Source organism: Pagrus major, chromosome 20 (genome assembly GCF_040436345.1).
Source record: "Pagrus major chromosome 20, Pma_NU_1.0".
In the NCBI taxonomy this organism is placed as follows: domain Eukaryota; kingdom Metazoa; phylum Chordata; class Actinopteri; order Spariformes; family Sparidae; genus Pagrus; species Pagrus major.
This window is the reverse complement of record NC_133234.1, coordinates 7,490,301-7,510,083: the sequence shown is the minus strand read 5'-3', so window position 1 is coordinate 7,510,083 and position 19,783 is coordinate 7,490,301. Positions and strand designations below refer to the sequence as shown.

General features: G+C 39.8%; 3 protein-coding genes across 3 annotated transcripts; 2 read left to right on the top strand and 1 right to left on the bottom strand.

The window, feature by feature from the left end:
• Nucleotides 1–1,995: 1,995 nt before the first annotated feature.
• Nucleotides 1,996–5,184, top strand: LOC141015765 (pepsin A-like). The gene is made up of 9 exons (XM_073489944.1): nt 1,996–2,051; nt 2,274–2,424; nt 2,520–2,637; nt 3,529–3,647; nt 3,832–4,028; nt 4,153–4,269; nt 4,379–4,520; nt 4,686–4,784; nt 4,877–5,184. Exons 1-9 carry the CDS (start codon nt 1,996–1,998, stop codon nt 5,012–5,014), a joined length of 1,137 nt encoding a protein of 378 aa, XP_073346045.1. The 3' UTR covers nt 5,015–5,184.
• Nucleotides 5,185–6,399: 1,215 nt separating this feature from the next.
• LOC141015766 (pepsin A-like) lies at nt 6,400–9,167 on the bottom strand. The gene is made up of 9 exons (XM_073489945.1): nt 9,112–9,167; nt 8,659–8,809; nt 8,440–8,557; nt 7,757–7,875; nt 7,357–7,553; nt 7,133–7,252; nt 6,879–7,020; nt 6,632–6,730; nt 6,400–6,537 (listed from the first exon to the last, which is right to left on the bottom strand). The coding sequence occupies exons 1-9, from the start codon at nt 9,165–9,167 to the stop codon at nt 6,400–6,402; spliced, it is 1,140 nt and encodes a 379-aa protein (XP_073346046.1).
• Nucleotides 9,168–14,811: 5,644 nt separating this feature from the next.
• Nucleotides 14,812–17,893, top strand: LOC141015461 (pepsin A-like). The gene is made up of 9 exons (XM_073489542.1): nt 14,812–14,867; nt 15,169–15,319; nt 15,421–15,538; nt 16,411–16,529; nt 16,734–16,930; nt 17,041–17,160; nt 17,273–17,414; nt 17,563–17,661; nt 17,756–17,893. The coding sequence occupies exons 1-9, from the start codon at nt 14,812–14,814 to the stop codon at nt 17,891–17,893; spliced, it is 1,140 nt and encodes a 379-aa protein (XP_073345643.1).
• The last annotated feature ends 1,890 nt before the right edge of the window (nt 17,894–19,783 follow it).

The following is a 19,783-nucleotide window of genomic DNA, read 5'->3' as shown; positions in this document are numbered from 1 at the left end:
CCAGGTGCTTACACTGGAAGTGAACTTAGTTGACAGATTCTATTCTTGTTGGATCTGTGTAGTGAATCTGACTGGATCTTTGTAGTGGTTTGCAGCTACATAGCACTGAACAGCCGGACTGTAATGATTGTTGCTTCTTCGGAAATGTAACTAGATTGATGCGTTGAAAGATGTGGGAAAGTTGAGTCAAAGATGCTATTGCTATTATTGCTTTTGCTGCATGACTTCAACTCAAGAAAGTTGTAGTTTGTCATAAAACAAATCAAGGTTAAGACTGAAAATACGTTATTATAAAGACTTCACACTCAACAGACGCATAAGTGATGTTGTCTATTTAACACTCACAAAAACCCCAAACAGAAACCTTGTCAAGCCAGTCCTGGAACAAAAACTTGTCTCAAGCCATTGATCATGATACCTATTTTTTCTGAAATAAGGTCCCATGAGACACACCAGAAAGGGTGGGTCTTCCTCTTTCTATAGGGACTAAATTTCTTGTCTTGTAAATGTCTTGTATGCTAAACAGTTTACAGGAATTTCTAATGCTACAAAAAATTAACTCCAATGCATGCTCATGCAAAAGAAATAATGGAAGTGCAAATCATTTTTTCATTATCCAGTGAATTATTTAGGTCAAAAAGCCTGTTGAACATACACATAAAAACAGATAGACAATGGTAAGATAGGTTGTTACTGTGAGTGAAGAGAGAGTGCAATTAGTAATATCTGTATAAACTGAACTATTGTAAAGCAATTAAAGTGTAATTACTTTTTTTAAAATATAGAGTCAAGTTTTCACTTTTGTCTACTTCTTTGCACATAATATTGTTCATTACAGTATTGTATGCTATAAATGCAGTTATATGCTGATATAGTTTTTGTAAAAGACCCTGTTGATGTTTTACTCCACAAAAGAATAAAGACAAGTGACCATTTGGTCTGAAAGTGTGTGTAATTTAAATTTTTCAACCATTTTATTTATAACATTCTTTTACAGGCCTGTGTGCTTTTTAAAAAAATATGTTTAGATTAAATGATAACACAGCTCTATGACTATTTTGTTAACAGTAATTCAGATTATTAGCAATCAAAAGGAAATGACCTTGATACAAGAGTAAACACATGATAATGTAGTACCAAACACTTATTGCTGAGACACCACAATCTACATTAAGGTGACTGACTGTGGTATTATCTTAAAATGTAATGAATAAGTGAAATTAAATATGAGATGTGTGACTTTAATGTACATGGACAATGCATTCAAATGTGGTGACATGCAGTTTGGGTTCACCTTAGTTTAACAACTGTATGTTATTACACATTGTACACATAACATACAGAAAATATGGCCAATATACAACGATATTTAAAAGAAAGAACACAAATTTAAAAATTGTTGTTTTAAAAGTTTCAAACAGAATAAAATGAAAGTATAAAAAGCAAGAGACAAAAACAAAATATGCATAATACTGAAGCATTAACCAAGATAAAACACTACAAATGAACTGTTTCATGTGTATTAGAGCTGTGAATTTATCTTGAACATAGTTTTGTATCATACTTTGACTTTTTTTCTGACAAGAGAGCAATTGTGATTTATTAGTGGTTAGCACCTTCAACATGAACATCATTAGTACACGGCAGGTATGCAAGCTTGTTCCAAGTTTTTGTTCCTTCCTTTAGTCACATAATTGACATTGTCTAGAGGTCAACAATTATTTTGTCCATTGCTTATCTTCACTTATCAGTTATTTGTGTTCATTGCCTTATCACTGTGTAATTTTAAAATGTCACGCCGCCTTTATAAAAGAGGATGCATTCCGTCTGCAGGCACTCAGGTTTTGGAGTCAACAGGTGAGTATACTACAGGATCACAGACATTTAGATTTTCTGTTTGAATCCTTCTGTAATGTGACGGACATTAGTGACCTGTGCTTGATTCTGCTCGACTGAAATGTATTTTCTTACACAGTTGACAGCAGATCCGAGACAATGAAGTGGGCTTTTGTTGTGTGTGCCATGGTGGCACTGTCTGAGTGCCTTGTCCAGTAAGTCAGCTGTTACACTCTAACACATTCCTGTTCTTGTTCTGTTTTTTTCTACCTACAACCTAAATTGTATTAACTCCTAGGGCACCACTGCAGATATATGACAGAGCAAGCGTCAGGCCTCTTCATATGCACTGTGCTCACGAGTAAATCTGAATGTAATCGTGCAAATAGTGAAAAGTTTTAGATCAAAATTAAGGTGCTCCCATTGGTGAATCCTAGGGTCCCTCTGGAGAAGGGTAAAACAGCCAGAGAGCTCCTGGAGGAGCAGGGTCTGTGGGAGGAGTACAGGCTCAAGTACCCATACAACCCCATGGTCAAGTTCGATGACCGCTTTGCCGTGGGCACCGAGTCCATGACCAACGATGCTGATGTAAGTAACAGCTCTTAAAGCTTGAACAGATGGATGGACAGAACTTTGAGAAATGGCTCATTCTTGTCATGAATATTCTGTCTCCACAATTCCAGATGGCTTACTACGGAATCATCTCCATTGGAACTCCTCCTCAGTCCTTCAAGGTCATCTTTGACACCGGCTCATCTAACTTGTGGATCCCCTCCATCTACTGCAGCAGTGCAGCCTGCAGTACGTAAAATGAAAGTTTTGCTATCTTATTTCTCTTATCCTGGGTTAGGGTTAGGGTTAGGTGTTTTCAACATCAACAAGACCTCCCCAACTTGACAGACATGTTTGAAAGTTAATACCGGACCAGAGAAAACATCATGTTATTTCTGCCGTAATGGGTCTATTCATGAAAACCACAACAAAAGACAGAGTTTGATGATGTCATAAAGTAACATGGGATCATGGGAGTTGTTCTACATTGTTAAATAGAATACACAACAACATATTTATATAACTTTGCCTCATAATCACCTCCTCATACCTAAATGAGTGCATAAGTCAATTGCCTATCACTCCCAATATGACTCATATCACCGTTACCAAAATGACATGACCAATGCAGCATAGCAGACCTATAATGTAAGGTCCCAGTTTGGTTTGATTTAGGCAACAAAAGTATTTGGTTAGGTTTAGGGAAAGATTGTGGTTTGGGTTAAAATAAGTATGCTAGGCTACTTTGTAATTGTACTTACATATATGAGTACATTACGTATGTAATTTGATTTACGTTACATACATGACATAAGTTAACTACATTACTTAGTTAATATAACTCACCGTTGACTTTTGGTTTCACACGGGACACGAACATCACCTGACTTCCTCCTTTGCTGCTGTAATAATTACTACAGCCACTAGAGGTCGTCGCCTAGCAATAAATTTAATTTGGGTCGTAATAAACTGCTCTAACAGTTGAGGGTAGTGATTGTGTTTTTTTTTATGAAAACGGGCTGTTGCTTTCATTGTTTTCACTGTCAATTGCACCATTTACTTTTAACTCCTGCTGAAGCATAACATAATTATTATGTCATATCAGCAAAAATGAAAAAATGTGCACATATACCTTCCTAGACAACCACGACAAGTTTAATCCTGGACTTAGCAGCACCTACAGACACAACGGCAAGTCTCTCCAAATCCAATATGGCACCGGCAGCATGACTGGATTCCTTGGATACGACACTGTCACGGTGAGAAATAAAAGAATATTTAACCACTTTGTACTTGAAAATAGCGTTCATTCGTAATTCTTATTATATATCTAAATGTCATTCAAATTGAAAAAGCAAATGAAGGGGATATTTCCATTACAAACTCAATGATCCCACTGTAGTTTGAGATGGTTTTAATTCGCTGTGTTTGTTTGTCTGCCAGGTGGGTGGGATCGCTGTGAAAAACCAGATCTTCGGCTTGAGTCAGTCTGAGGCTCCTTTCATGCAGTACATGCGTGCTGATGGCATTCTGGGCCTGGCTTACCCACGCCTGTCTGCTTCTGGTGCTACACCCGTGTTTGACAACATGATGACGGAGGGCCTCGTCAACCAGGACCTCTTCTCTGTGTACCTGAGCTCGTAAGGACCATCATAGATTTGCAATATACAATCCAGAGAAAGGAAATATTTCTTGACATCAAACTGTAATACTAAGACAGCTGATTGCCCGAGTTTATCAGTAATGTCCCACTTTCCTCTCAAGTAACTCTCAGCAAGGCAGTGTGGTGACCTTCGGTGGTGTTGACCCCAACTACTACACTGGTTCCATCACCTGGATCCCTCTCTCCAATGAGCTGTACTGGCAGATCACAGTGGACAGGTAAAGCCACACATACAGCATCACAGGTCGCTCCAAATGTTTCCAAACCAAAGTGATTTGGTTTAGTGTATATCTGTCTGATACATGTTCTACTGTGTCTCTCTTTCAGTGTTACCGTCAATGGTCAGGTTGTGGCCTGCAATGGTGGTTGCCAGGCTATCGTGGACACTGGCACCTCTCTGATCGTTGGCCCTCAGAGCAGCATCAGCAACATCAACTCTTACGTGGGAGCTAGCAGCCAGAATGGAGATGTAAGTGCCAAGAAATTTGTGTTGGTTGACAGAATGACATTTCTGTAACTTCACATTGACTAAATGGGCCACCTAACAAAGTTAAAAATGTATTAGTTGAACCAACTTTTTATACTTTTGCATCTCTTTTTTTCCACTTTCTTTTCTCCCTCTCTGTGCTCTTAGTACACTGTCAACTGTAACAGCATTGCCCAAATGCCAGATGTGACCTTCCACATCCATGGACAGCAATTCACCCTCCCAGCTTCTGCTTATGTCCATCAGGTATGTGTTTGATTCCCTGCCAGACTCAGATTTTCCTCACCTCACTGCACTTCTACTCCATCTAAAACTCTTCTCCTAAATTCCTCCCACAGTCTCAGTACTATGGCTGCCGTACTGGCTTTGGCAATGGAGGTGACAGCCTGTGGATCCTGGGTGATGTCTTCATCAGGCAGTACTATTCCATCTTCAGCAGAGCCCAGAACATGGTGGGTCTGGCCAGGGCTAGATAATCAACCTGAAGTCACCTTGCCCAAGAACCTTGCAAAAATCATGTGTACATCTTAGTGCTATGGTAGAGTTTCAGTACTGCTGTAATGATGTGAGATGTCTGAGATTCAAACCATTTCCTTGTCTTATAAATGATTAAATGCCCTCAAATCCAATAAAACCAGTTAAATCACTTTGCATGTTGTTTTATTAAACTGTACAACAAATAGACATGACAATAACAGCCCTATCATAAGCCCAGTGCAAAGTGTTGCACAGTGCAGCGTTTCTCCTCCTCAGTTAAATGTTGGTGCATGTGCTCATATGCAGTCAAATGCAGTTGTTGATGGGACAAAGGATTGGGAGACAGTGTAGGCCGAAAGTCCATCATCCAAGGAACACATCCTTAGGCAGCTGGACTTGTTTCTGAAACAACACAATACTAAAAACTACAATACAGCACTTAGAAAAAGTCAAATGTACTTTAAAATGTGTCATGCTACTCTTCAGTTTAGTAGTACTACTACCATGCTTTATCACAATAAATACATACACCCTGCTGCCAAAGATCATGCCACTGCTAGCTAGAGGGATAAATTTTGATGTGTTGGTCCGAGGAGATATGGTATCAATTGCTGTGGTTTGGCTTTGGTATTTTTGTTGCATATGTCAAGAATGAACTCTGTCAGAGACTATGTAAGGTTGAAAAAGAAGGTATAGTATATTCATGCTCCTGCAAATGAACAACTGAAATCATAAGCTGTAAAACACACCCTCCCAATACACTCAGTAGTTTTACAGCTACAGTCTTACACAGTCTGGTATGACAAGTAGCTTACGGTTATGTTATAGTGTTATCAGACATTGGAGAGATTTTTTGTGTAACTGACATTACTCATGCAGCTTGCTGTGCCTCTCCTCTCCTTTCAATTTTCCATAAACAGTAGCCTCTTATAGTACATAGACTCATCTTTAGTATGCTACTCATTATGTAACACCATAGATTTATTGTGCAGTGCACAGGGGGGAGAAGAAACAGACTGAGACACTCTGCACTACTGTTTGATTGAGCATACAGTACTACAAATACCTTTGACATAAAGTTGTGCCATTGCATGTATGTTTTGTACGTAGTGTCTTTCCATCAAAGGGTGTGTTTCATTGGGTTATCATCTTAAATGAGATGTTATAGTAGCTCAGCACTGACACAGATTTAGAAACCTGACTATTTGTTGAACAAGTGAATTAAACTCCAGTTGATTTAATTCTTTTATTGAATTTTAGGAATTGTAATCATTTCTAGGACAAGAAAAAGATCTGCTATTACTGGAAATCCTACGATTGCTCTAAGATCTGTATATGATTGCTGATTGTTGCAAGGCTCTTGGGCAAGGTGACTTCAGGTTTTTTATTTAGCCTTAGCAAGACCGACCATATTCTGGGCTCTGCTGTAGATGGAATAGAACTGTCTGAGGAAGACATCACCCAGGAGCCACTCGCTGTTACCTCCTTTGTCAAAGCCAGTCAGGCAACCATAGTGTTTAGTCTGTAGGAGAGATTATGGAGAAGAATTTCAGATGTAAGGAGAAATATTGTGATGTGAGAAAATACAAACTCTGGCAGGGAAAACAAACACTAACCTGACGGATGTAGGCAGAGGATGGGAGGGTAAATTCCTGTCCTTGGATGTGGAAGGTCACATCTGGCATTTGAGGAATATCGTCACAGTTGACAGTCATCTGAGCGCAGAGGGAGAGAAGAAAGAGTATCAAAGTATCAAAGTTTGGTTCGACTGTTCAGTTTTCAACTCTGTTAAGTTGTATTTTACTCAACGCAAAGCTACAGAAATCTGATTCAGTCAACCAGCACGTCTATTCTGGCACTGACCTCTCCGTTATTGACAGTAACTCCCACCAAACTGTTGATGTTGTCGATGTCGCTCTGAGGTCCAATGACCAAAGATGTGCCAGTGTCCACGATAACCTGGCAGCCGCCACTGCAACCAACAACCTGACCATTGATAGTAACACTGAAGGAGAGACACAGCATGCATCAGATAGATATCAAACACTCTTGCCTACAATATCAGTTTGGTTTGGAAACATTTCAAAGGACCTGGGATTCTGTATCCATGGCTTTACCTGTCCATTGTGATCTGCCAGAATCGCTGACTAGACAGGGGAATCCAGGTGATGGGAGCAATGTAGTGGTTGGGGTCAACACCACCGAAGGTCACCACACTGCCTTTGTGCTTTGGTTGACTAGAAATGAAAGTGAGAACTTACTGATGAACTTTGATAAATTAGCTAATGTCTCAGTAAAAGTTGTTTTTCTCTGAAAACTGCAAAGCCATGGTTCTCCTTACGCATTCAGGTACACAGAGAAGAGATCCTCATTGACCAGGCCCTGATTCATCATGTTGTCAAACACGGGTGTAGCACCGGAAGCAGAAATGGATGGGTAAGCCAGGCCCAGAATACCATCAGCACGCATGAACTGCATGAAGGTAGCCTCAGTCTTGCTCAAGCCAAAGATCTGGTTTCTCACAGCGATCCCACCCACCTGGCAGTCAAACACAAAGACGGTACAGGGGAGTAAACGTCATAAACTATAGTAGGATCTTTAAGATTATACGATTAATTTTGGTTACAATCAAGATGAATAACAGCTTTCTGCCTTGAAGATGGTAGGACAAAGCAATAATCAATAAGATCTATGATTACACATGCCAGCTCAAAGTGATACTATATTATTTCATTTCTCACCGTGACAGTGTCATATCCAAGGATGCCAGTCATGCTGCCAGTGCCATAGCGGATATTAAGAGGACTGCCGTCCTGTCTGTAGGTGCTGCTCGCAGCAGGGTTATACTTCACATGGTTATCTAGGAAGGTACACATGAAAAAAAGTTGTTGATGTTTACTGATATGGTATAGGTTTCCAATAACTGTCTTTGTAGTTCAGCAGAAGTCAAAATAAATTCAGTTCCAATTCTATCTGCATCCCTACCCCCAACCTTCATAATGTTTACTCGAGACTGTCACAAGACCTGTGTTCTCTTACAGGTAGATCTTGATCTTTCTTCAGCCTATGATTGTCTCTGGACCATATCTTTTTGCTCAACAGTTAGCCGTAACTCCAACCATACTCGCTCTTACTCTATCCCAATTTATGGTATTTAGGTGCCATCTGGTACGTCCTTTATTCAACATCTATTATCTTGAATGGGAATCCCCTAGAAGATCTCAGTCTAGGTGGACAGGACTTAACAAACCCTAAAAGTAAACTCTTCCAATGGTTTCTGAAGCTCACAAATAGCCATTGCAAATTACCTCAGAATAAGAGAAATGAGTTGGCAAACTTTCTTAAAATGGCTACCAGACCTTAGTCTGTCCATGTAACATCTGTCTGTTTAATGAGTGGAGGTGTATGGTATAGCTTTACATACTGCAGGCTGGACTGCTGCAGTAGACAGAAGGCACCCACAAATTTGATGAACCAGTGTCAAAGATGACCTTGAAGGACTGAGGAGGAGTTCCAATGGAGATGATCCCATAGTAAGCAATCTGGAGACAACAAGAGAAACTGAGATTATTCATGACCAAAACGAGTCACTTCTCAAAGTTCTATTCATCCATTTGTTCAAGCGTTAGCCGCTGTTACTTACATTAGCATCGTTGGTCATGGGCTGAGTGCCCACAGCAAAGCGGTCGTCGAACTTGGCCATGGGGTTGTATGGGTACTTGAGCTTGTACTCCTCCCACAAACCCTGCTCCTCCAGGAGTTCCCTGGCTGTTTTACCCCTCTCCAGAGGGACCCTAGGATTCACCAGTGAGAGCAACTTACTTCATATCCTTTTAGCTACATTTGTATGCCTTTTTTTTGCTCATGTGTACTTCTCATTACTTGTACACAGGAAAACATGACTGAGATTTTCATGAGCCTGCTGCCTTCACTTAAATTTAAAGTAACCCTTGAGCACGATTCATACACAGAGAGCTGACACTTGCTCATTTAAATATCACATAGCTACAGTAATTTTCTCAGGACCTTATAAAGCGTCAGCAGTAGGAATAATCAAAAATAGAAGAAGTAAAGGAAAATGATACGGCTGACTTACTGGACGAGGCACTCAGACAGTGCCACCATGGCACACACAACGAAAGCCCACTTCATTGTCTCGGCTCTGCTGTCAACTATGTAAGAAAATGAATTTCAGTCAAGCAGATCTGGTCACAAAATTAATCACCGAACCATTCAAACTGAAAATCTGCAGTAGTAACATCGTAGGTTTATGTGCACTCACCTGTAGACCCCAAAACCTGAGTGCCTACAGACAGGCATGCATCCTCTTTTATACAGGTGGAGTGACATTTTGCCATTACACAGTGATAAGGTAATGAACACAAATAACTGATAAGTGAAGATAAGCAATGGACAAAATAATCACTGACCTCAAGACAAAGTCAATTATGTGATTAAAAGAAGGAACACAAACTTTTGGAAAAAGCTTGCACAAATGCAGTTTAGTATTTGTGTCAATGTTGAAGGCGCTAACTGGCAAAAGAAGTAGCAAAGTATCACTTTGCTAACTCAAAAGGTGATATGAAAAGATTTTCAGGATAAATGAATATAATAATTGACTTTTTATTTTTCCATTAAAACTTTTTGAGTTTTAATGTGGTTAATGTTTTCAGTTTAATGCATACTATTTTGTTTTCATGCTTTTGATGCTTTTCTTTTCAATCTCCACATTTTTTTTTAAACTGATAAAACCAAGCTGCATTTTAAATTTGAATGTATTTTCCACACACAGGCTCTCATCATAACAATGTTTGAGCTATGTTATCTTGTGTTTACTCTTATATCAGGATATTTTCCTTTAGAAAGATAATAATATGAATTATTAGTGTTATCACTTAAAGTAAACACACTAAGAAAGGTGATATCAGTAGCCAAAGCTAAGCACAGCTATGTGCAGGCTTCATCGCAAACATGCATATACATGCACACAACCTGGCAATACATAGAAAAATGGTGACCAAAGTTTGGTCATGATACGTGCCCTTTTGTTATAGGCCACTTCCACTACCACATCTCCTTTTAGCCAATTGGCATGAACACAAACACACACAATTCACCTCCATGCCAAATTTCAGCTGACTAGGGCCTAAAGATATGGCCGCAAATGGGGGGGGGGGGGACATTTTTGGGGACCAACCAACAGAGTAACCTGCAGAGCTGTTGGACACTCCTAACTCCATGGGGACCACCAGAAGCCCCCTGGTAGGAGTCCCCTCCATACAACCACTTTTTTATCACGTCCAAAGTTCTATGCTTAAGTCAGATGATGACACATGAGCCAACTCCATTCACTGAATTGAGGCAATGAGATTAGGCAGAAAGCACCAGAAACTAGAACGCGCCTCTGAATTGTAAATTCATTCTCATAAAAAACAACGAATCAAGCTCATAACCAATAAAACATACCCTTGCTAAATTCAGTTCATTCAAAGGTTTTATGATACAGTCTTACTTGTTTTGGTATGACCAGTAGCTTATAAAAGCTAAATTTAATTAAAGTTGTTGTTGTTTGTGAGAGCTAATGTTAGCTCGTCTGCCCTGGCTATCTTAACTTTTAGCTTTTCCTTCATCCTCTCATAGTGCTTTTCCATGTGTTTAGTCACAATGGTAGTGGCGTAGTGCTATTTGTTTAAAGCAGCATTATGTCACCTTTTTACCTTAAAATAACAGCTTCCAAATTATTTTGATGGTACAGTCTCTTGTAATAAGGTGCATGGTGTCTCTGCCACAGCCCCCTATCACTTGTTTCTGCAGTGAGAGCGCAGGATCACAGCGTTACATAAATGTTTACTTCAAGATACAATGATGTAACGTGTTTTGTTTGTAGTTAGCTTCACATTATGTCTGACAAATTACAGACCTGGGATTTGTATCTATGACAGTAGTGTTGCACTCAGAAAGTGTGGGGGGTGTCAAATCGCACAAAATGGCAATTTCCCCATAGTGCTGCTTTAAGCACCAGAGCCCACCTGAGATCAAAGCATAATATCATCTCTGTTTTAGCAAGACTGAAAACTGTAAAAAAAAAAAAAAATCAATAATTAAATAAATGAAAGGCAAACATTATTAAAATATGTATTAATGAGGCCCAGCCAAAATTACTGTGGTCCACCCAAAACTGAAATCCTGGTGTCCTGCCTGTTTGGGCCCATCCCAATGAGGTGTGGTCAGGTGCTTTGATGGTGCATTGCTATCTTTAGGCAGCAGAAATTGACTGCCATAGACCAATGAAAAGCTAGTCTAAATTCAATGGCACAGTTTTATTCCTTCTATTTAAAGGGCACACTATCCAGATAGTCGATGCACCTGAAAAGATGGGTTCAAAACACACGTACACTGTGCTTTAGTGCTGCTGCTTTTAGATATTTTAAACTTTTCCTTGCATGCAGTGATGTCACTTTCCTTTGGCACTAAATTCCCTCAACCGTACACCGTCCATATTCCTATGCATTCGCAAATGCCAGATGCACCTGCAACTAGCACATTGCTATTTAAAAAGTAGCACTCCTCTTTGCTGAGGGACAGGTATGTGTTCCTTGGATGATGGACTTTCGGCCTACGCTGTCTCCCAATCCTTTGTCCCCTCAACAACTGCATTTGACTGCATATGAGCACATGCACCAAAACTGAGGAGGAGGAACGCTGTACTGTGCAACACTTTGCGCTGGGTGTATGATAGGGCTCTTATTGTCATATCTATTTGTTGTACAGTTTAATAAAACAACATGCAAAGTGATTTAACTGTTTTTATTGGATTTGAGGGCATTTAATCATTTATAGGACAAGGAAAAGGTTTGAATCTCAGACATCTCACATCATTACAGCAGTACTGAAACTACAATAGCACTAAGATTTACACATGATTGTTGCAAGGCTCTTGGGCGAGGTGACTTCAGGTTGATTATCTAGCCCTGGCCAGACCCACCATGTTCTGGGCTCTGCTGAAGATGGAATAGTACTGCCTGATGAAGACATCACCCAGGATCCACAGGCTGTCATCTCCATTGCCAAAGCTGGTACAGCAGCCATAGTACTGAGACTGTGGGAGGAATTTAGGAGAAGAATTTTAGATGGAGTAGAAGTGCAGTGAGGTGAGGAAAAAGTGAGTCTGGCAGGGAATCAAATGCTTACCTGATGGACATAAGCAGAAGCTGGGAGGGTGAATTGCTGTTCATGGATGTGGAAGGTCACATCTGGCATTTGTGCAATGCTGTTACAGTTGACCATGTACTAAGAGCAGAGAGAGACCCATTGTCCTCACCAGGGTGTTGAACTGACTGCATTTTGTCATCATAACCAACTAGGCTGGGCGAATGCTCATCTTGGATGGCATCTGGCACTTTAGAGAAGTGTTCTCCTAACAGCTTAATCCTGGTTTGAATGTACTTGCAGATGACAGACAGCGAGTATGGCATTGTGTGGGTGACTGGTTTGCGAATGTCACAGCGTGTGAACCGAGTATCCATGGTGGCGGCGGTGTTTTAGTATTGCCAGGCATAAGCTACGGACAAAAAACAGTGCATTTTGTTGACTGATATATAGACTAATTTGTATGCATCAATGCACAACCTCAGCCCTAGTCATATGAAGTCTATTAAGTGAGTGCTTAATGAATGTCTTTTTTCAAGATAAACATTAGAGTGGCCTCTTATTTTAATCAGCTCAAGATACACCTGTGTAATAATCGGTCTTTTTGCTGCGTGTCACCCCCCTCTCTGTCATCCTGTTTCCTGTCATCTCTCTGAGCTTTCCTATCATTAAAGCCATACAAAGGCCAAAAAAATAATAAATATAAAAAATGAGAAAGAAAGCCTTTTGAATGCGCAGATGAAGTCTTCTATTTCAACTTGTTTAAACGGTGAAAAATGGTAAAAAGTGTGAACATGGTACACATTATACGTGCTTAACTTTAGCATGTTAGCTTTGTGATTGTGAGTCTTTTAGCATAATGACATTAGCATTTCACTCAATGCACAGCTCTGCCTCTCACAGCTGCTAGTATTTCAATAGACTTTAAGTCCTGTTCAGCTAAATGAAAAGATAGTTGTTATTGTACTTTATGAATTGAGACAATTCTTCTACCTCTTAAACTCAATAAAGTGCTATTACAAAATCTGAACTGAACAAATCTCAATAAAAGCTTTATTAAAAAGGACTTTTTAAAGCCAATTAAAAGTTGTTTTGGAGAGACCTGTTTTTCACATGACAATGGATATGTCAATTTTAAACTCCTTTACCCACACTCTGTCAAAATTTGGGCTGCATATTATTTCAATGCTGCAGTTTCAGCCTCATACCTGGAATGGCCAGATTAAACAAATAGCACTACACCACTACTACTAAGACTAAAAACATGGAAAAGCACTATGAGAGGACGAAGGAAGAGCTAAAAGTTAAGATAGCCAGGGCAGACGAGCTAACATTAGCTCTCACAAACAACAACAACTTTAATTAAATTTAGCTTTTGTAAGCTACTGGTCAAACCAAAACAAGTAAGACTGTATCATAAAACCTTTGAATGAACTGAATTTAGCAGGGGTATGTTTTATTGCTTATGAGTTTGATTCGTTGTTTGTATGAGAATTAATTCATCCTTGACTTTTGGATGTGTGTGTTTGGTTTGTGTGTGTTGGTTTGTCCCGAAAAATGTCCCCACCCTTTTGCGGCCATATCTTTTCGCCCTAGGAGGCTGAAATTTGGCATGGAGGTGAAGTGTGTGTGTTTGTGTTCATGCCAATTGGCTAAAAGGGGATGTGGCAGTGGAAGTGGCCTATAACAAAAGGGCACGTATCATGACCAAACTTGGGTCACCATTTTGCTATGTATTGCCAGGCTGTGTGCATGTATATGTATGTTTGCGATGAAGCCTGCACCCAGCTGTGCTTAGCTGTCTACTGCTATCACCTTTCTTAATGTGTTTACTTTAAGTGATAACACATTGCTATGAATATTTGATCAGCAATTATTCATATTATTATCTATCTAAAGGAAAATATCCTGATATAAGAATAAACACAAGATAACATAGCTCAAACACTGTTATTGAGAGAGCCTTGTGCCATGGGGATTGACTGTGAAGTTTAAAATTAAATGATAGTAAAGGTGTCAAATGTTTGACTTTAACGTACATGGAAAATACATTCAAATTCAAAATGCAGCTTGGTTTTATTAGTTTAAAATAAAATGTTGAGATTGAAGTAACAGAAAAGCATAAAATGCATGAAAGTAAAACAAAATATTATCCATCAAACTGAAACATTAACCAAAAAGTTGACAATTATTATATTAATCCTGAAAATCTTTTCATATCACCTTTTGAGTTAGCAAAGTGATGCTTTGCTACTTCTTTTACCAGTTAGCACCTTCTACATTAACAAAAATACTAAACTGCATTTGTGCAAGCTTTTTCCAAAAGTTTGTGTTCCTTCTTTTAATCACATAATTGACTTTGTCTTGAGGTCAATGATTATTTTGTCCATTGCTTATCTTCACTTATCAGTTATTTGTGTTCATTGCCTTATCACTGTGTAATGGCAAAATGTCACTCCACCTGTATAAAAGAGGATGCACGCTTGTCTGTTGGCACTCAGGTTTTGGGGTCTACAGGTGAGTATACATAAACCTACAATGTTACTATTGCAGATTTTCAGTTCGAATGGTTTGGTGATTAACTTTGTGACCAGATCTGCTTGACTGAAATTCATTTTCTTACATAATTGACAGCAGAGCCGAGACAATGAAGTGGGCTTTTGTTGTGTGTGCCATGGTGGCACTGTCTGAGTGCCTCGTCCAGTAAGTCAGCCATATCACTTTCCTTTACTTCTTCTATTTTTGATTTTTCCTACTACTTACACCTCATGAGATCCTGAGAAATTACTGTAGCCATGTGATATTTAAATGAGCAACTGTCAGCTCTCTGTGTATGAATTGTGCTCAAGGGTTACTTTAAATTTAAGTGAAGGCAGCAGGCTCATGAAAATCTCAGTCATGTTTTCCTGTGTACAAGTAATGAGAAGTACACATGAGCAAAAAAAAGGCATACAAATGTAGCTGAAAGGATATGAAGTAAGTTGCTCCCACTGGTGAATCCTAGGGTCCCTCTGGAGAGGGGTAAAACAGCCAGGGAACTCCTGGAGGAGCAGGGTTTGTGGGAGGAGTACAAGCTCAAGTACCCATACAACCCCATGGCCAAGTTCGACGACCGCTTTGCTGTGGGCACTCAGCCCATGACCAACGATGCTAATGTAAGTAACAGCGGCTAACGCTTGAACAAATTGATGAATAGCACTTTGAGAAGTGGCTCGTTTTGGTCATGAATAATCTCAGTTTCTCTTGTTGTCTCCAGCTGGCTTACTATGGGATCATCTCCATTGGAACTCCTCCTCAGTCCTTCAAGGTCATCTTTGACACTGGTTCATCAAATTTGTGGGTGCCCTCTGTCTACTGCAGCAGTCCAGCCTGCAGTATGTAAAGCTATACCATACACCTCCACTCATTAAACAGACAGATGTTACATGGACAGACTAAGGTCTGGTAGTCATTTTAAGAAAGCTTGCCATCTCATTTCTCTTATTCTGAGGTCATTTGCAATGGTTATTTGTGAGCTTCAGAAACCATTGGAAGAGTTTACTTTTAGGGTTAGTTAAGTCCTGTCCACCTAGACTGAGATCTTCTAGGGGATGCCCATTCAAGAATAGATGTTGAATAAAGGACGTACCAGATGGCACCTAAATGCCATAAATTGGGATAGAGTAAGAGCGAGTATGGTTGGAGTTATGGCTAACTGTTGAGCAAAAAGATATGGTCCAGAGATAATCATAGGCTGAAGAAAGATCAAGATCTACCTGTAAGAGAACACAGGTCTTGTGACAGTCTCGAGTAAACATTAGGAAGGTTGGGGGTAGGGATGCAGATAGAATTGGTAATTAGTCTTGTCAGAAGCATCGCAATCCTTTTTGTCCTAAAATAGCTCCTTATGAAAGCCACTGATTAGTGTAGATGACTGATAAAAGATTATTTGACAACGGGGGTGGTTGCATCAGTTTCTTTTGACTCCTGCTGAACTACAAAGAAAGTTATTGGAAACCTACACCTCCAACATGGTTGGAGTTACGGCTAACTGTTGAGCAAAAAAAATATGGTCCAGAGATAATCATAGGCTGAAGAAAGATCAAGATCTACCTGTAAGAGTAACATTAGGAAGGTTGGGGTTAGGGATGCAGATAGAATTGGTACTTAATTTATTTTGACTCCTGCTGAACTACAAATAAAGTTATTGGAAACCTACACCATATCAGTAAACATCAACAACTTTTTTTCATGTGTACCTTCCTAGATAACCATGTGAAGTATAACCCTGCTGCGAGCAGCACCTACAGACAAGACGGCAGTCCTCTTAATATCCGCTATGGCACTGGCAGCATGACTGGCATCCTTGGATATGACACTGTCACGGTGAGAAATGAAATAATATAGTATCACTTTGAGCTGGCATGTGTAATCATAGATCTTATTGATTATTGCTTTGTCCCACCATCTTCAAGGCAGAAAGCTGTTATTCATCTTGATTGTAACCAAAATTAATCGTATTAATTTTAAAGATCCTACTATAGTTTATGATGTTTAGTCCCCTGTACCATCTTTGTGTTTGGCTGCCAGGTGGGTGGGATCGCTGTGAGAAACCAGATCTTTGGCTTGAGCAAGACTGAGGGTCCCTTCATGGAGTACATGCATGCTGATGGCTTTCTGGGCCTGGCTTACCCATCCATTTCTGCTTCCGGTGCTACACCCGTGTTTGACAACATGATGAATGAGGGCCTGGTCAACGAGGATCTCTTCTCTGTGTACCTGAATGCGTAAGGACAACCATGGCTTTGCAGTATCCTATTCAGAGGAAAAAACATTTTTACTAAGACATTAGTTAATTTATCAGAGTTCATCAGTAAGTTCTCACTTTCATCTCTAGTCAACCAAAGCACAAAGGCAGTGTGGTGACCTTCGGTGGTGTTGACCCCAACCACTACATTGCTCCCATCACCTGGATTCCCTTGTCTAGTCAGCGATTCTGGCAGATCACAATGGACAGGTAAAGCCATGGATACAGAATCCCAGGTCCTTTGAAATGTTTCCGAACCAAACTGATATTGTAGGCAAGAGTGTTTGATATCTATCTGATGCATGCTGTGTCTCTCCTTCAGTGTTACTATCAATGGTCAGGTTGTTGGTTGCAGTGGCGGCTGCCAGGCTATTGTGGACACTGGCACCTCTTTGGTCATTGGACCTCAGAGCGACATCGACAACATCAACAGTTTGGTGGGAGTTACTGTCAAGAACGGAGAGGTCAGTGCCAGAATAGACGTACTGGTTGACTCAATCAGATTTCTGTAGCTTTGCATTGAGTAAAATACAACTTAATAGAGTTGAAAACTGAACAGTAGAACCAAACTTTGATACTTTGATACTCTTTCTTCTCTCCCTCTGCGCTCAGTATACTGTCAACTGTGACGATATTCCTCAAATGCCAGATGTGACCTTCCACATCCAAGGACAGGAATTTACCCTCCCATCCTCTGCCTACATCCGTCAGGTTGGTGTTTGTTTTCCCTGCCAGAGTTTGTATTTTCTCCCATCACAGCATTTCTCCTTACATCTGAAATTATTCTCCATAATCTCTCCCACAGACTAAACACTATGGCTGCCTTACTGGCTTGGACAAAGGAGGTAACAGCGAGTGGCTCCTGGGTGATGTCTTCCTCAGACAGTTCTATTCCATCTACAGCAGAGCCCAGAATATGGTCGGTCTTGCCAAGGCTAAATAAAAAACCTGAAGTCACCTTGCCCAAGAGCCTTGCAACAATCAGCAATCATATACACATCTTAGTGCAATCGTAGGATTTCCAGTGATAACAGATCTTTTTCTTGTCCTAGAAATGATTACAATTCCTAGAATTCAATAAAAGAGTTAAATCAACTGGAGTTTAATTTATTTGTTCAACAAACACACAGAAACCTAAATCTGTGTCAATGCTACTATAACATCTCATTTAAGATGATAACCCAATGAAACACACCCTTTGATGGAAAGACACTACGTACAAAACATACATGCAATGGCACAACTTTATGTCAATGGTTTTTGTAGTACTGTATGTCAATCAAACAGTAGTGCAGAATGTCTCAGTCGGTTTCTTCTCCACCCTGTGCACTGCACAATAAATCTATGGTGTGTTACATAATGAGTAGCATACTAAAGGTGAGTCTATGCACTGTAAGAGGCTACTGTTTATGGGAAATTGGTAAATGCTAAAACTTGCTAAAAGTGAAAGGAGAGGATTGGCACAGCAAGCTGCATGAGTAATGTCAGTTACACAACAAAATCTTTCCAAAGTCTGCTAACACGATAACATTAGCCATCGTAAGCTACTTGTCATACCAGACTGTGTAAGACTGTAGCAGTAAAACTGTTGAGTGTATTGGGAGGGTGTGTTTTACAGCTTATGATTTCAATTGTTCATTTGTAGGAGCATGAATATACTATACCTTCTTTTAAACCTTACATAGTCTCTGACAGAGTTCATTCTTGACCTGTGAGGAACAGTATATATGCTCATCCCCAGGTTCATAGATTTTGGGAGTCTACAAGAATAGGTTGAAATGCTTTAATGTTGAATAACATATTATTTTTCATATACTGTACAATGCTGCAGCACTGCTTTTCACCCTGTTTCTGAAACACTCCATTTTAGCTCCTGTCTCTCTGAGGCCCCCTTCTCAAAAAGCCTAGTCTACTCTGATCGGTCAGGTCCAACAGCCTGAGCAGGGAAAGCCCACATGAAGTGCACTGGGCTTTGATGCCAAAAGAGTGCTGTAGGAATGTGTCCTAAAACCCAGAAATTAGTTAAGATTTTTGCACTTACGACTGCCGATCTGTGGTTTAACACAAGCTTAATTTCAAGTTCTGGTCTATGACATAAAATACATTCTTAAATAACCCACTTGTGAATTTCTAACCATAATGTGTCTTAAAAATGTTGACAATAACCTGTATCATATCGAACACGGAAACTAATCTACTCACTGGTTTGCCTTTACAGGCATACTTTGCTTGCCAACTATCCCAACTCAAACTTTCGTAGTTCACAATGTTAGCTGCTTCCTTCTGGCAATTACATTACGTTTCCAAAAACTATTGCTGTATCTTATATTCGACAATAATCCAAAGCCAACTGAAAAATTCCATTGGCTTTTTTGTCAAGTGAATCAGGGAAATGCTAACTTTCAGGTTGGCCTGCAAATATAGGTAATCTCTTCAGCAATCTATTTGACGTAGTGCCCATACCATGTAAATACAATATCATGTGATGCACACAAAACACTTTTTTTCCCAAAGACGCAGCTGTAAAACAGTTACAAATACATTTTTTGGAGCGTCACAACCCTCAAACTGACTCGTTTCACTATCCTACTTTGATCCTTTGAAGGCACAACCTGCCATTTCTCCCATCAGTTCATCTGTACTTCACTACAGTATGGTTGAGTAGGAATTTGATCTAGACTTGGCCTAGTGGACCACTAACGGGACACTTAAGGTTACAGCTTATGGTTTTTATGGTTTGAGCAAGCTAGCTGATGGGTATTTCACACATTGGCCAGAAGCACAAGTGAAATATACAAAAACAGAGCCTGCAGACTAGATAATACTACCACAA

What these genes read in the sequence shown, in the direction of transcription:
- LOC141015765 (XM_073489944.1), top strand. Translation starts at nt 1,996, where the DNA reads ATGAAGTGGGCTTTTGTTGTGTGTGCCATGGTGGCACTGTCTGAGTGC. An exon ending in CTGCAGCAGTGCAGCCTGCA is followed by an intron (nt 2,638 to 3,528) that starts GTACGTAAAATG and finishes ATACCTTCCTAG; the next exon opens with ACAACCACGACAAGTTTAAT. An exon ending in TTCTCTGTGTACCTGAGCTC is followed by an intron (nt 4,029 to 4,152) that starts GTAAGGACCATC and finishes TTTCCTCTCAAG; the next exon opens with TAACTCTCAGCAAGGCAGTG.
- LOC141015766 (XM_073489945.1), bottom strand. Translation starts at nt 9,167, where the DNA reads ATGAAGTGGGCTTTCGTTGTGTGTGCCATGGTGGCACTGTCTGAGTGC. An exon ending in CTGCAGCAGTCCAGCCTGCA is followed by an intron (nt 7,876 to 8,439) that starts GTATGTAAAGCT and finishes GTACCTTCCTAG; the next exon opens with ATAACCATGTGAAGTATAAC. An exon ending in TTGGATATGACACTGTCACG is followed by an intron (nt 7,554 to 7,756) that starts GTGAGAAATGAA and finishes TTTGACTGCCAG; the next exon opens with GTGGGTGGGATCGCTGTGAG.
- LOC141015461 (XM_073489542.1), top strand. Translation starts at nt 14,812, where the DNA reads ATGAAGTGGGCTTTTGTTGTGTGTGCCATGGTGGCACTGTCTGAGTGC. An exon ending in TTGGATATGACACTGTCACG is followed by an intron (nt 16,530 to 16,733) that starts GTGAGAAATGAA and finishes TTTGGCTGCCAG; the next exon opens with GTGGGTGGGATCGCTGTGAG. An exon ending in TTCTCTGTGTACCTGAATGC is followed by an intron (nt 16,931 to 17,040) that starts GTAAGGACAACC and finishes TTTCATCTCTAG; the next exon opens with TCAACCAAAGCACAAAGGCA.